The sequence below is a fragment of the Cyanistes caeruleus genome, chromosome 23, assembly GCF_971803275.1.
Source record: "Cyanistes caeruleus chromosome 23, bCyaCae1.hap1.1, whole genome shotgun sequence".
Lineage (NCBI taxonomy): Eukaryota > Metazoa > Chordata > Aves > Passeriformes > Paridae > Cyanistes > Cyanistes caeruleus.
Genome location: NC_141723.1, coordinates 1,787,702 through 1,799,744, shown reverse-complemented (window position 1 = coordinate 1,799,744; position 12,043 = coordinate 1,787,702). Strand labels below are relative to the sequence as shown.

The 12,043-nt window shown below is 46.3% G+C and overlaps 1 protein-coding gene across 2 annotated transcripts in view; it reads right to left on the bottom strand.

Moving 5' to 3' along the window:
* The window catches only part of CDON (cell adhesion associated, oncogene regulated), a 54,953-nt gene that overhangs the window by 21,139 nt on the left and 21,771 nt on the right, over positions 1-12,043 (bottom strand). For both annotated transcript variants that reach the window (XM_086861412.1, XM_023941531.2), the window contains exons 3-9: positions 11,528-11,800; positions 9,861-10,007; positions 9,447-9,590; positions 8,452-8,739; positions 7,362-7,631; positions 6,112-6,444; positions 1,679-1,971 (exon numbers count right to left, since the gene is read on the bottom strand). In XM_086861412.1, the coding sequence (XP_086717538.1) occupies positions 1,679-1,971; positions 6,112-6,444; positions 7,362-7,631; positions 8,452-8,739; positions 9,447-9,590; positions 9,861-10,007; positions 11,528-11,800 (1,748 nt within the window). The remainder of the gene's footprint in view (positions 1-1,678; positions 1,972-6,111; positions 6,445-7,361; positions 7,632-8,451; positions 8,740-9,446; positions 9,591-9,860; positions 10,008-11,527; positions 11,801-12,043) is intronic.

Below are 12,043 nucleotides of genomic sequence, written 5' to 3'. Positions count from 1 at the left end.
CTTGGATAAACTTATTTTCCCTGTCCATAAACACACACAGAGCTGGTTGTGACTGTTTGGTTTTTTTTCATTTTCAAAATGAAAATGTGGCTAAAACTACAAGAGCTCAAATGATTTTCAAGCCTTCAGTCAGCCTTCAGCTGTTTGCTACTAAAGGGCTGGACCCAATACCCTAATGAGAAGACTTTCCCTGTACTAGCCCAGCTTTCTCTGTACTTCAGTATTTAAAAATATTTATTGGCTAAAATGGACAACAAAAAGTATGTCTTAGTTACTCTTTAAACAAAAAGTCAGCAGGGAGACCAAAGATTTGGGTTTATCAATGCATGTTTCCTTTTTTTTTAAAACAAAACCACTCTTTAATTTAGTAGTGAAACCACCAGCTCTGTTAAAGAAAAGAAAGACATTCTGGGTAGTCTCTTAATGGTTGACCTTTGCAGGAAAACATTACCCCAAATCCCAAAGGAAAAGACAAAGATTCCATCAAAAATAAACTACTAAACAATATAAGACTTTAATAAAACTTTGGAGGCAGATCTAAACGCTGTGGATTATCAAAGGTTATGCCAGAGGTCTTTGTTCAACTATTTTCTCCTACAGCAGCCTCTCCAAGGCTTTTATTCCCCCAATTTTTATTTTTTTCCCCTCTATTAAAAGAGGGAAATCAATAAAATAATTTAATTACACAAAGAGAGCACCACCCTAAAAATGAGGATAAATTCACTGCTGAGAAATGCACGCGTGAGCACATTCAATGTGGAAAGGATTGGTGTGAGAGAAGGGAAAGTGTCAAAAAGGTCAAAAAAGCATTCAGAGCTTCTGGGGCTTATGTGAACCAACCGCCTTTGGATGAGAAATTATCACCAACAAACTCTGGCACTTGGTTTTCAGGAACCAACAGGTCAAAAATCTAAGCATTCCCTCCAGGCTAAGACAAGATCAGGATGTAAAGGATTAAAAAGCTTATGAAAAATAAATCAAACAGCTTTGCCATGCAAAAAAACTGGTTTGCTTGGAAGAACAGACGCAGGCATTGCTTGGTTCTGATTTTAGAATAACAGAACCTCCTGAGCTGAAAGTGGCCCACAAGGATCACAGAGTCCAATTGTTGGCTCTGCACAAGAATCCCACCACGTGATGTTAAGCAAAAGAGCTCGGTGTTGACACACTGCTTTTAATGCCATAGTGGGTAGTGCCCTGCAAGTTCACTTTCATACTTGATAACTTTGGTTTAACTGAGTCCCTTTGGGACCCAGAGCAGCAAGCTCGCTGATGTCCTAAGGTAAAACTCAGCTTCCCTTCTGCTTTCACACACAGATTCAAGCTGGCTCACACTTAGATGCATTTTTAACCCTACTGACTGCACACAACCGTGGAGCCCCATTCTCCACAAAGGACACCATAAAGGACAGAAAAGCCTGGATAAATCTCACTTAAAACTAGACAGAGCAGCGTGTTGGTGACAATGTCACCCATCCCTCAAACAAGCTGTGTGGGCACAGGTACGTTGTGCTTCGACTACCTCTGCCCATGTCCTGGGGCACCAGCACCGCAGGTTCCTTGGGAAACCCACGGGGCCGCGATGCATCCGCGGGCTGGGGATGGCTGGGGATGGCTGGGGATGGCTGGGGATGGCTGGGGATGGCTGGGGATGGCTGGGGATGGCTGGGGACGGTACCTTGCGGTATTTGACAAAGTAGGCGTTGATGGGCAGGCCCCCGGCGCGGCCCGGCCGCCACACCAGGCTGTACGTGTCCGGCTTCGGCGTCTGCGGGGGGCTCAGGATGATGGGGGCCTCGGGCGGGGCCGCCGCGCTCGACGCCTTTTCCATCGCGGCCGCGTCCAGAGGAGATTTTGTCGGAGGCGAGCTTGAAAATGCCATTTCTGCACCAAAATCACCGTCGCTCTCGTCGCTCTGGGCAAGCTCCAGAGGAGCTGTTTCTCCTGCTCTCGTGCCAGTTGCTGAAGGAACTGCAAAGGGAGGGTCTGGTTACATCCCCACGATGACGTACGTTCGCCCCGTGCCGAGGGGACGCTAAATCATTTCAGAGTGACATTTCCAAACAAGCCCTGCTGCAAAACACCAGGGCCAGAGGTGCCCACACAGATCTGAGCCCGGTGCTAAGCTGCGGCATGGGTGTTTTTTCAGGGCACAGCAGTGGGGTTCGGTTTGTTTTATTTGGTTTGGTGTTTTTTTTTTTGCAGTTGCAAAGAGAGAAAATCTGAAACTCAAGGTCTACAGGCACAGTTTGAGTATCTCCACTAAATTAAGTCATGGCAATGCATGTTAAAAGAAATAAATAAGTGTACAGCTAAATTTGTGAGACAAACAGAGTAATTTGTACGCTGTTGTACAAGGAACTTTTCATGGCCTGCACTGGCATGCACACAAGAGGACATTCTCCTACCCCGGTTTCTGAGGTTTTAGCTGTAATTTAGAGAAGCTTTGAAAGCTGCACAACTCAACTACTTCATTTGAAAATTTATGCTGAGAATAAACTCAGTTTACAGGAAGATCTACATGCAATTTAATACCAACACATTTCTAGAAATCCTTCTCCAGCCTCCTCCATTCTATTTACTTTTGCTGGTATGAAAAAGAAATCTATACAGTATCAGAAGTCTAAAAGAGGCCACAAGACAAAAAAAAAGGCCCTGTTCAGCTGATGCAGGGCTCATCAGAATTCCAGGCAGGGAAAGGATGACAGGTTGGACATCTGAGATTATCCAGGACAAGAAAACATCAGTATTTAAAGCAAGAAGGTTTGGGAAGCAGTGCAGCTCCTCAAGGCTGCACACGGCAGCTGCAGGACAGCCAGATGTTCGGAGCCCTGTCCGTCCCTTCAGATTTGTGTAGGTTTATGTTACGTGCCGGGGTCTGGAAGGGGAAGGGAATGAAGGGAACTTGGTTTACAAAACAAACAAATTCCTTGGAAATGTAAAGCCTAGGCAGTGTTAGCCTGGCTGACTCAGATTCCTTCAAACCTCCATTAAAATACCAGCAGCAAGTGTGGCTGCTATTTTTGGCCACTTTTAAAAAAGCTGGGAAGGAAAGTTCTCTTTTCAAATTGAAGACACGCTCTCGGCAAGCATGCCTTGTTTGTTTCTTCTCATTTATTTAGCAATGCCACAAAATTCAGAGACAGGAAGAAGTCAACAACGTGGGGAGGATGTCCCCAAAGCCCAGATGGTCTTAAAATGCCAGGCACTCCCAGAATAATCCCCAAGTGAAAGGGTATCTCTGCTGTCAGTGGAGCAGCGGGAAGGGTGTGATATTGAAAACAAATGGGAGGAGGTGGAAGGCCCTCAGCAGCGTGGTGGACCCCGAGGATGTGGGTGGGCATGGTTTGGTTTGACGCCTGCTGGCACTGGGGACACGGACTCTTGGAGTGGAGAATGAGTTGTGGTTTCAGCTGGTGACAGCAGACCCAGTGCTGTGTTCACTGCTGCAGGAGGGGAGTCGTCAACAACTGCTGGATTGTATTTTTGCTTTGGAAAACAACCCCCGGGTAACAATTCCCATTAAATAATTCAGTTCTAAGCTCTTCTGGAGAAGTTTCTGGTATAATTACTACCCATATAACCCAGCATCAGCCTTCTCTCTGCTGCTGTGTCATTATGCAACTTTTTTTGGCTGTTGCTCTCAGTGCCATATCTTTCCTCTTAGCCATGGGGATTTTTCTTCCTCAGTTTCCCAATCCCAGCAGGAATACCAGCAGCACTGAGCTGAGTCAGGCCAAAGGCTGCATGCATCCAAAATCCTGATCCCACCAGCAACTGGAGAAGGATTGAATATCCCGAATTTGGGCATTAAAAGAATGTATTCATAGAATCTTAGAATGACTTGGGTTAGAAGGGACCTTAAAGGCCATCCAGTTCCATGCCCCACTGCTCTTCCACTATCCCAGGGTGCTCTGAGCCCTGTCCAACCTGGCCTTGGACACTCCCAGGGATGGGGCACCCACAGCTTCTCTGGGCACCCTGTGCCAGGGCCTCTCCACCCTCACCCCTTCCTATTGGGGAGGAATTTCTCCCCAATATCCCATCTAACCTGGCCCTCTGGCAGTGGGAAGCCATTCCCCCTTGTCCTGTCACTCGAGGCCTTTGTACATAAGCCCTTTCCAGCTCTCTCAGGCATGGGAAGGGTATCTAAGATCTCCCCAGATCCTTCTCCAGGATGAACCATCCCAGCTCTCCCAGCCTGGCTCCAACTCACACATCCCATAATACCCATTACTCTGCTCTCTGCTGTTGTTTCTCCCCTTCAGCTATCTCATTTTGAAGGGGAAGAGCCCTCACTTCTTCAGCCTCTCCTCCTGCAGAAACCTTTCCCCACCTGCTGTGCTTCACAGCCCCTTTGCTTGTTCTCCTGCTCCCCTCCTGACCAGGGTACAGCCACAGGCAGAGCCAGGAGCTCCAGGTTTGATCTCTGCTGTGCAAACAGCTCACATTCCCAGGCACCTCTTCCCTGCTCCTTTAACAGCCAGAGGATCCTCCCTGCTTTGCAAGCTCTCCAAATACCTCAGCACAGGCTGGAAAAGCCCTCTGAAAACCTGAACACAGCACATCAGCAAGATCACCCACACCTGGCACGTGTTTCAAATCACATTAGGACTTCTCAGAGCCGCTCTAAGGTTTCTGTGGGAGCAACTTCAGCCCATTTGCCCCTGAAACACCCACCTGTGTCGACTAAATGCTCCTTGTGTTTTTCACTCCCACTCCTGCTACTCACTCTGCCTGCAGTGCATTTTTCTCCTTCCTTTCCATTAGATAAAGTTATTTTGGAGATTTAACCTTGTGTTCAGTAGCTCTGGGAAGCTCCTGCCATGCAGACCAACCCCACAACTGTCTAAAACAGACTCAAAAAAGGGAGGGCCGTGGGTACAGGATCCTAAGGCATCATTTTACATTTTGGTGGTTTCTCACTATGATGGCAGCTGAAGTTGTCCTGCCTGCTGTAAGACCATGCAATGAATCACAGCTTGGAATAGATCCAGCAAAAGGAAGAAAAAAACAACCCATTTTTCAGCCAAATGGGCTCTCTTACTGTGTGCTGGGACAAGGCAAACGACAGGACTGGGTACTGAAAGGTGCTTAAGCTGATCCTTCTCCCAAAGAAATGCACTGGAATTCCAGCTGAAGTCATTCAGGTGCTTCAGAAGTGTTACCTGGCAGAAATTCTTCATTAAACAGCTGAGTGTCTGAGCATGTCTTTGGCATGGCTGGGAGCTGTTCTAAACCCCTAACAGCTCCCAGAAAGTCCTCAGGGACTTTTATATCAAAACCAAATGCCTTAACCACCCTCTGCACCATAATCAGCAGCCAGTACAACGTATTAGAAACCGATAAAAGTTAATAAACAAAGCATTAAAATTGAACTCACTGCCATAAAATTCTGAGGCAAAGCAGTGGGATTTTTCTCTTTAACACAGGCTGAATTCTGGGATGATATTTGGTTTCATGTTTCCACTCAGCAAGGTCCAAAAATAACTGATTTATAAAACTACATGATGGGATCACTTTCTTGAGGTTTCTTCTTTCTTTTTTCCCCCTAAGTGAACCTTTAAGCATCTTTTCATGTTATTTACAGGAGTTTTAAACTCTAACCAAAGAACTTTAAATATGGGGCCACATATAAAATCCCACTGACCTGAAATCTCCCTGGCATTCAGCTAAATTAACTAAGGCAAGGTGCTGAAAGAGCTGAGAAACTTAAGTAACTTCATGTAAGTACAAATCTGTATCTCAGTTCTTGAGGGAGCTCAAACCTGATATTAATGTCACTTAATATTCCAATGTGAGGAAAGGCTCTTTCCCGTCTTGCTTTAGTGTAAGTATTGTCTTTTCCTAGGAGTAATTTCAAGAAAGAAATAAAAACCCACCACCCTCAGATAGTTTTTATCACATATAAGATGCTGAGTCCATGCAATGCACACAGCATTCCTCCTTTGCCTAAGGTGGGAGGGAGGAACTGGTCCATGAAGACAACTGAGACTCCTCTGCTTCCTCTCCCTGAGACTCCGCCCCACCCACCTGCCACGCATTTCTTATTTTGAGGCATTTCTCTCCTAAATCAGGGATTCAAGAGGGAAGTTTGGGGTTTCAACTTACGGACAGTGAGGAAGGCTGTGGACAGGGCAGAGCCGTGCTCGTTGCTGGCCTCGCAGCGGAACTCGCCGGCGCGCTCAGGGGTGACGCCCCGCAGGCGCAGGGAGCCCCAGCCCACCCGGGGCACCGAGGGGCAGGAGGGCTCTGGCCCTGCCCGGGGGGAGCTCTGTGCTTTGGGGTGAAGCCCCTGTTGGCCGATCACGAGGCCTCTGCTGTCGTACCAGCGGATCAGAGGAGCGGGCAGGCCGGTGGCATTGCAGGACAGCGTCACGTCCCCACCAGCCACCACAGTGGTGTTGGCTGGGGAAGAGATGATGATGGGGACAGAGTCTTTGCCTGGGGGGAAATACAATCAAAGAATTAATTCAGCTAAGGGATATGACACTTAATGCCAGAAGAAGTCAATATGATTTAAAAAATCATGTGTGGTTCTTTCTGACCGTTTTAACAATTATTTCTTCTGTACACAGCTTCTCTAGACTCCCCTTCCAGACTAAAGGGATCAGCACAGACTCCTCCTTAGAGAAGGCTGATAGAAACCAACACTCAAACCACACTTTAAATGCTCTAAATGACAAAGAGTCGACTGTCAGTGAGGAACACAGTGCAGGCAGGACTGGCTTTATCCACTCCCCATACACACAGCCCATGAAATCTCTGCTCAGCCAGGCTCTGCACAGCTCACACCAACCATAACTGGTCCAGAGAAGGTTCAAACTATGCATGAAAGGGAGAGAACAGGGCAACAGTCTTGCCAGCATCCTTGTGCCAGCAGAAATCAACTTCTCTGGGTATTAAAAGGTATCTTAGACAGAAAAAAGATCAAAAAGACTACTGGTACCTGATCCTGCCAATCTGATAGAGGGGAAGTGTGCATTAACCCCAAACCTGATGATTGTTGTGTAAACTTGATTATGGAACAGGCTTAACTACTCAGCAGTCAATATTACTAGGAGTACCAGCTCATCCAGCACAACAGGATCCTGATTCTATTTAAGAATAAATCACATCAAATCCAATCATAAGCTGATTTGATTGCAGCTGATAATCCAGGTTTTAAGTATTGAGTAGTCACACTACCCCAGAAATCCCTACATCTCTTAAAATCCAGCTGAAAGCACCTTCTTTGTAAGATTAGCAGTCAGAAACAAATTAATATATAATCTAGGGGAAAAAAAAAACCACAACAGAATAAAGCTTAAAGTATAAATGCTTCATGTGAGTTCTTGAGGGCTGCAAGTAAGTGCTCCTACCTGGCTGGACACGGAGTCTCCCCGTGGACTGCACAAACCCAATTCCATTGTTTGCCACACACTGGTACAAGCCAGAGTCCTCCAGGGTGACCCCACAGATCCGCAGGTGGTTCCCCGTGGGGAAATGTCGTGGGGAGGGACGGAGAGGAGCAGCGTTGTGGAGCCAGGTGAGGGCAGGAGCAGGGCTGCCACCAACGTCACACCAGAAATGGATGCTCGCTCCGGCAGCCACAGTTTCATCCTGCAGCCCCCTGGAGAGTGAGGCAGGTTCTGGAAAAGGGAAATGATTCTACATAAATGACTTAGACTAAGTCCTGAAAAAAACACTTTGAAACATTACACAGGCTTCTCACATCCAAAGGCTGAGCAAGTACCACAAACTGCAGAGCCCAAAGCTGGTTTTCTCACACATGGGCTTATGTGAGTGGTTTCTCCCTTTTATTCCAACAGCCGTATGTTTGTGTTAATCTTGTAAATAAAACACTTCTATTTTCAAAACAATTAATTAGTGACATCCCCCACAAAGAGGTGTGTTGTGCATCAACACCCTGTTTTCTGAGTAACTCCAACATATGCATTTTAAAACCCAAACAAAATCTGTCACGAATGCAGAAAAACTCAAATACCAGGAAAATCTGCTACAATGGAAAGGGAGGTGAGTAACAACTAGCAGCTAAACAAAAGAAGCCAAATATATGATTATGTTTCTTTTGCTTTTGTTTATGTTCTCATCCAAACACATCACCTTCCCTTGCCAGCTTTTTGTTCACATACAACCTCAAAAGAAGCAAATCTGGTCCCAGGCACATTAGTGAAACTGGCACTCTGTAGGAAAATAAATGGATCAGTTCTTCCCTTGGAGTTTGTTATCCTTCAATTATTTCAGACTGCAAATAGTTTGAAGAGATAAATAATTATGGATTTCAACTTGGGAGAAATGATGGAATATGGTCATTATAAACAGATCTGTATTCTTTATTTTAATATGGTTGAGAAAGAATGCAAGGCTGTTTGGAAGCACATGCCAAAACTAGCAGGTATACGAAGGGTACGTTTGTTGCCTGAATGTGAAAATGTCTTTGCTCCTTACCAAGTACAGTAAGTGAATAGTTAACATATTTCACTGTTGCAGAGTCACTTCCCACCACGCAGGAGTAATTTCCAGCATCCGAAGGCTCGAGCCGGTCCGTCACCAGGTGAGAGTGCAGCAGCTTCCACCTGCCTCTCCTCAGGACATCCCGGCCATCCTTCAGCCAGCGGATGGGGGCTGGAGCTGACCCACTGACCACACACTCCAGGGTCAGGGCGCTGTGCCTGGGCACGGCCAGGCTCTGGGGAGCCAGCGGGTGAAGGATCTGGGAGCCACCTGAAGAAGGGCCTGGAGGAAAGGAGATGAGTCACGGAATACAATCACACAATGGTTTGGGCTTCTGGTCACCTTCCACTAGACTGGGTTGTTCCAAGCCCTCTGCAGCCCCACCTTGAACACTTCCAGGGATGGAACAGCCACAGCTTCTCTTGCCAGAGAGCCTTACAGCCTTCATCACCCTCACAGGGTCCCAATATCTAATCTAAACCTACTCTCTATCAGTGCCATTCCCCCTTGTCCTGTCACTCCAGGCCCTCTCTCCCCATTTTTTTGTAGGCTCCCTTCAGGTACTGGAAGGTCACAATTAGGTCACCCCAATTCTCTTAGCTTTCCTTGCAGCAGGAACCAACCAGGCTTTTAAACCACATCCTCCCATCCCATCCCATTCCCTGTCCTCCTTCATGTCTTTTGAACAGCACACCTGGGACTGAACATGATGTTGTAACACTGTCTTCCAGAAGTCCTGCTCCAAAACAGATTTGGGGACAGAAGTATCAGCAGTATTCCCTTTCCAAAGGTGACTGCCTGGGATTTAAAAGCAGTCACACAGCTCCTCCACAGCGAGGGGAAATAAGAACCGAATGTCCAAAGAATGCAGGACAGATCTTACATAACATGGTATTGGAGGCACTGATAGGCCCTTGCTAAAAACCTCAGGGATGTTATTTATTCTGTTTGAGCTGTATTAATTCTGGAAAGCTGAACTGAATACTCACGTGTGACTGTGAGCTTCCGTCCAGTGAGTTCTACTCTGAGGTCGTGAGTAACTGGGTTGTACACTGCACACCTGTAGGAACCTTTGTCTTCTAAAGATACATTCAAAATTTGCAGGTTTCCAGATGGAAGAATTAGGTAGTTGTCTAAACAAAGGGGAAGGAGAAAAGATAATTAAATTTAATTTAGTTTCAAAATATTTTTGTTATTTTTAAAGTTAATTTTTCAGCTATACCTATTTATTCTACATATACAATCACAAAGAAATCACCATGCAAAGGAGACTAATTCCCAAGGGTAGGTTTGGATAAAGAAATTGGCACAGGAAGGTTACAGAGGATCTTTTTCCTTTAGGTTCAAAGAAAAAACTCCAGGCAAGCTTTTGTTGGATACTTATATTGCACAGAACAACTCACCTGTTGATTGTTCCAGCCATTTCCCCCGCACTTGGAAGCGAACCTGTGCTTTGGGGTGACTTTCTGGCACCTTGCACCTGATGAGAGCTGTGCCTCCTTCCTCTGCTGCAACAGCAGCTGTCCCCAAAGCATCAAAGTCAGCTAAACCTGCAGAGAGTTGGGAACAGGGTTAGAGCAGCCACGGCTTGGAAGAGGGGAAGGGCAGCAAGCTCAGTCCTTGTGCTCAGAATACAGTCAGTTTCATGCTGATTTTCTTCTCTGGTGTAGCTTTTGGACATTCACAACAACAGGACTGGTCTATCCTGCATCCCATTACAGCATAAACCCTCCTTATCCACTTACTTATCACAAAGAGCACCAGCTTTATCTGGGAACAGTGAGGAGAAAAAATAATTCCTACATCCCCTCAACTGCTCCCAGAAAAGCCAGCAGAGACACTGGAAAGGCTGCAGGACTCCTGACAGGCTCTGCAGGCACTACAGAAGACAATTCACCCTGACAGCAGGGAGCCTGTCCATAAAAACACTGGAATTGTCTTTTTGGGATGATAATGAACACAGCAGTGCCGTGAGGCGGGCACAGAGCTCCCAGCACCTTCCTGTGTGCTGCCAAAACCTCCAAGGGAGGAGGCAAGTGTGCTCTTCTACTCCATGTTCAAACTTCTTTGAGGCTGTGAAGTTTTCCTATGTTGGCCACCCTTGGAGTTCTCTTGAGAGGGGCTGGCCATGGGTCAGTACTTTACCAAAACACTTCTAAGAGATTTTCCTCCCAAGGGGATTTTGGACATGCTCCATAGATGAGGTACCCTTCCAGAGAAATCACTCAAACCCTGCTTGACAAAGACCTGATTCAGACAGCCCGCAGATCCTAAGGAGACAAATCACACTCATGCAGGAGTATTGTACTCCCATTCTCAGCACTGCATCGTCCTTTCCATGTGGAAGACATTGTCCTTCCTCTTCCAAACCCCTTGAGGTCACATAATTTACAGATCAAGCATCAAGGCAAAGACTGATCAGAAGAACCAGTTCAACTAAGAGAAGGGAAGCTGTCCCTAAGAGGAGAAAAGACTGTCCCCATCTGAAGAACATCAACACTGGTTTGATCAAACCAAATGAAAATGAAAGTCTGCAGCTCCCACTTATTTCCCAGGCAACAATTGCCACAGATTTCTCCTCAACTCTCAAATGCACTTCTGCAATAGCATGGCAGCTCAGCTGCTCTTTCCTTTGTGAAGGGAAGCACTTGGGAATCTTGTATTTTTAGGCCAACCCATGGAAATTAGTATTATTTCATTGAATTACATTTGTGTTTGCTGAAGGAAACCCTTGAGGTCCTTCAACTCAAAATTAAGCTGACACCAACACTAAATCCATCAGGTATGGTTTGGTCTAGCTGAGGCTTTAAAAGCCTCCAAGAATGAGGATCCACAAGATGGGGAATCTGTTCCAGGGCTGCATCACCTGACAGGTCTCAGCTGATGTAATTTTTAAAAAGGCAAGAAGTGTATAATCCATCATACTGTAAGTACTGGCTGGGGAAAAAAACAAACCCAGAACATTTTGATCTAGGAGTTTTCTAAAAGTCAAAGAAGAACAAACCATACAAGCCAGCTAAGGTCTGTAGAATTGGCAAGGAGCAAAGAACAGAAATGCAGATGAACTTACTGCCCATGGACACTGTGGCTGGCTGGCTCAGCACAGCTCCCACGCCGCTGCTCGCCACGCACTGATAGTGCCCACACGTCTCCGGGCTCAGGGACACGATTGTCAAAGATCCTGACTGGATTTCCACTTCTCCCACCCTGCTGTCCAGAGGCTCCCCATTAAACAGCCAAGAAATGTGAGCTGAGGAGGGCTCGGCTGAGCAGCGGAGTTGGACGGGCTCACCAGACTTCTGGACAGTAGATGAGGGCTCAGAAATAAAACGGGGAGTTAAATCTAAAAGGAAAAATATAAATATATTGAGTTAGAGACAAGAATTTTGCATGGACACAGGTGGTAAGGTTAACGAAGTGCTGACTGGTAGGAAAGACTCACCCTAAAGGTCCCTAAACTCTGAGTTACAAGTGATACTCAAGCAAGTGTTGCCTTTTCCTTGGCAAGAGGAACTCAGGAGAGATTCCTGCTCGCTCTCAAACACTGGGAAAATGTCAAGATTCAAACCCCACCAAGGTGTAACAA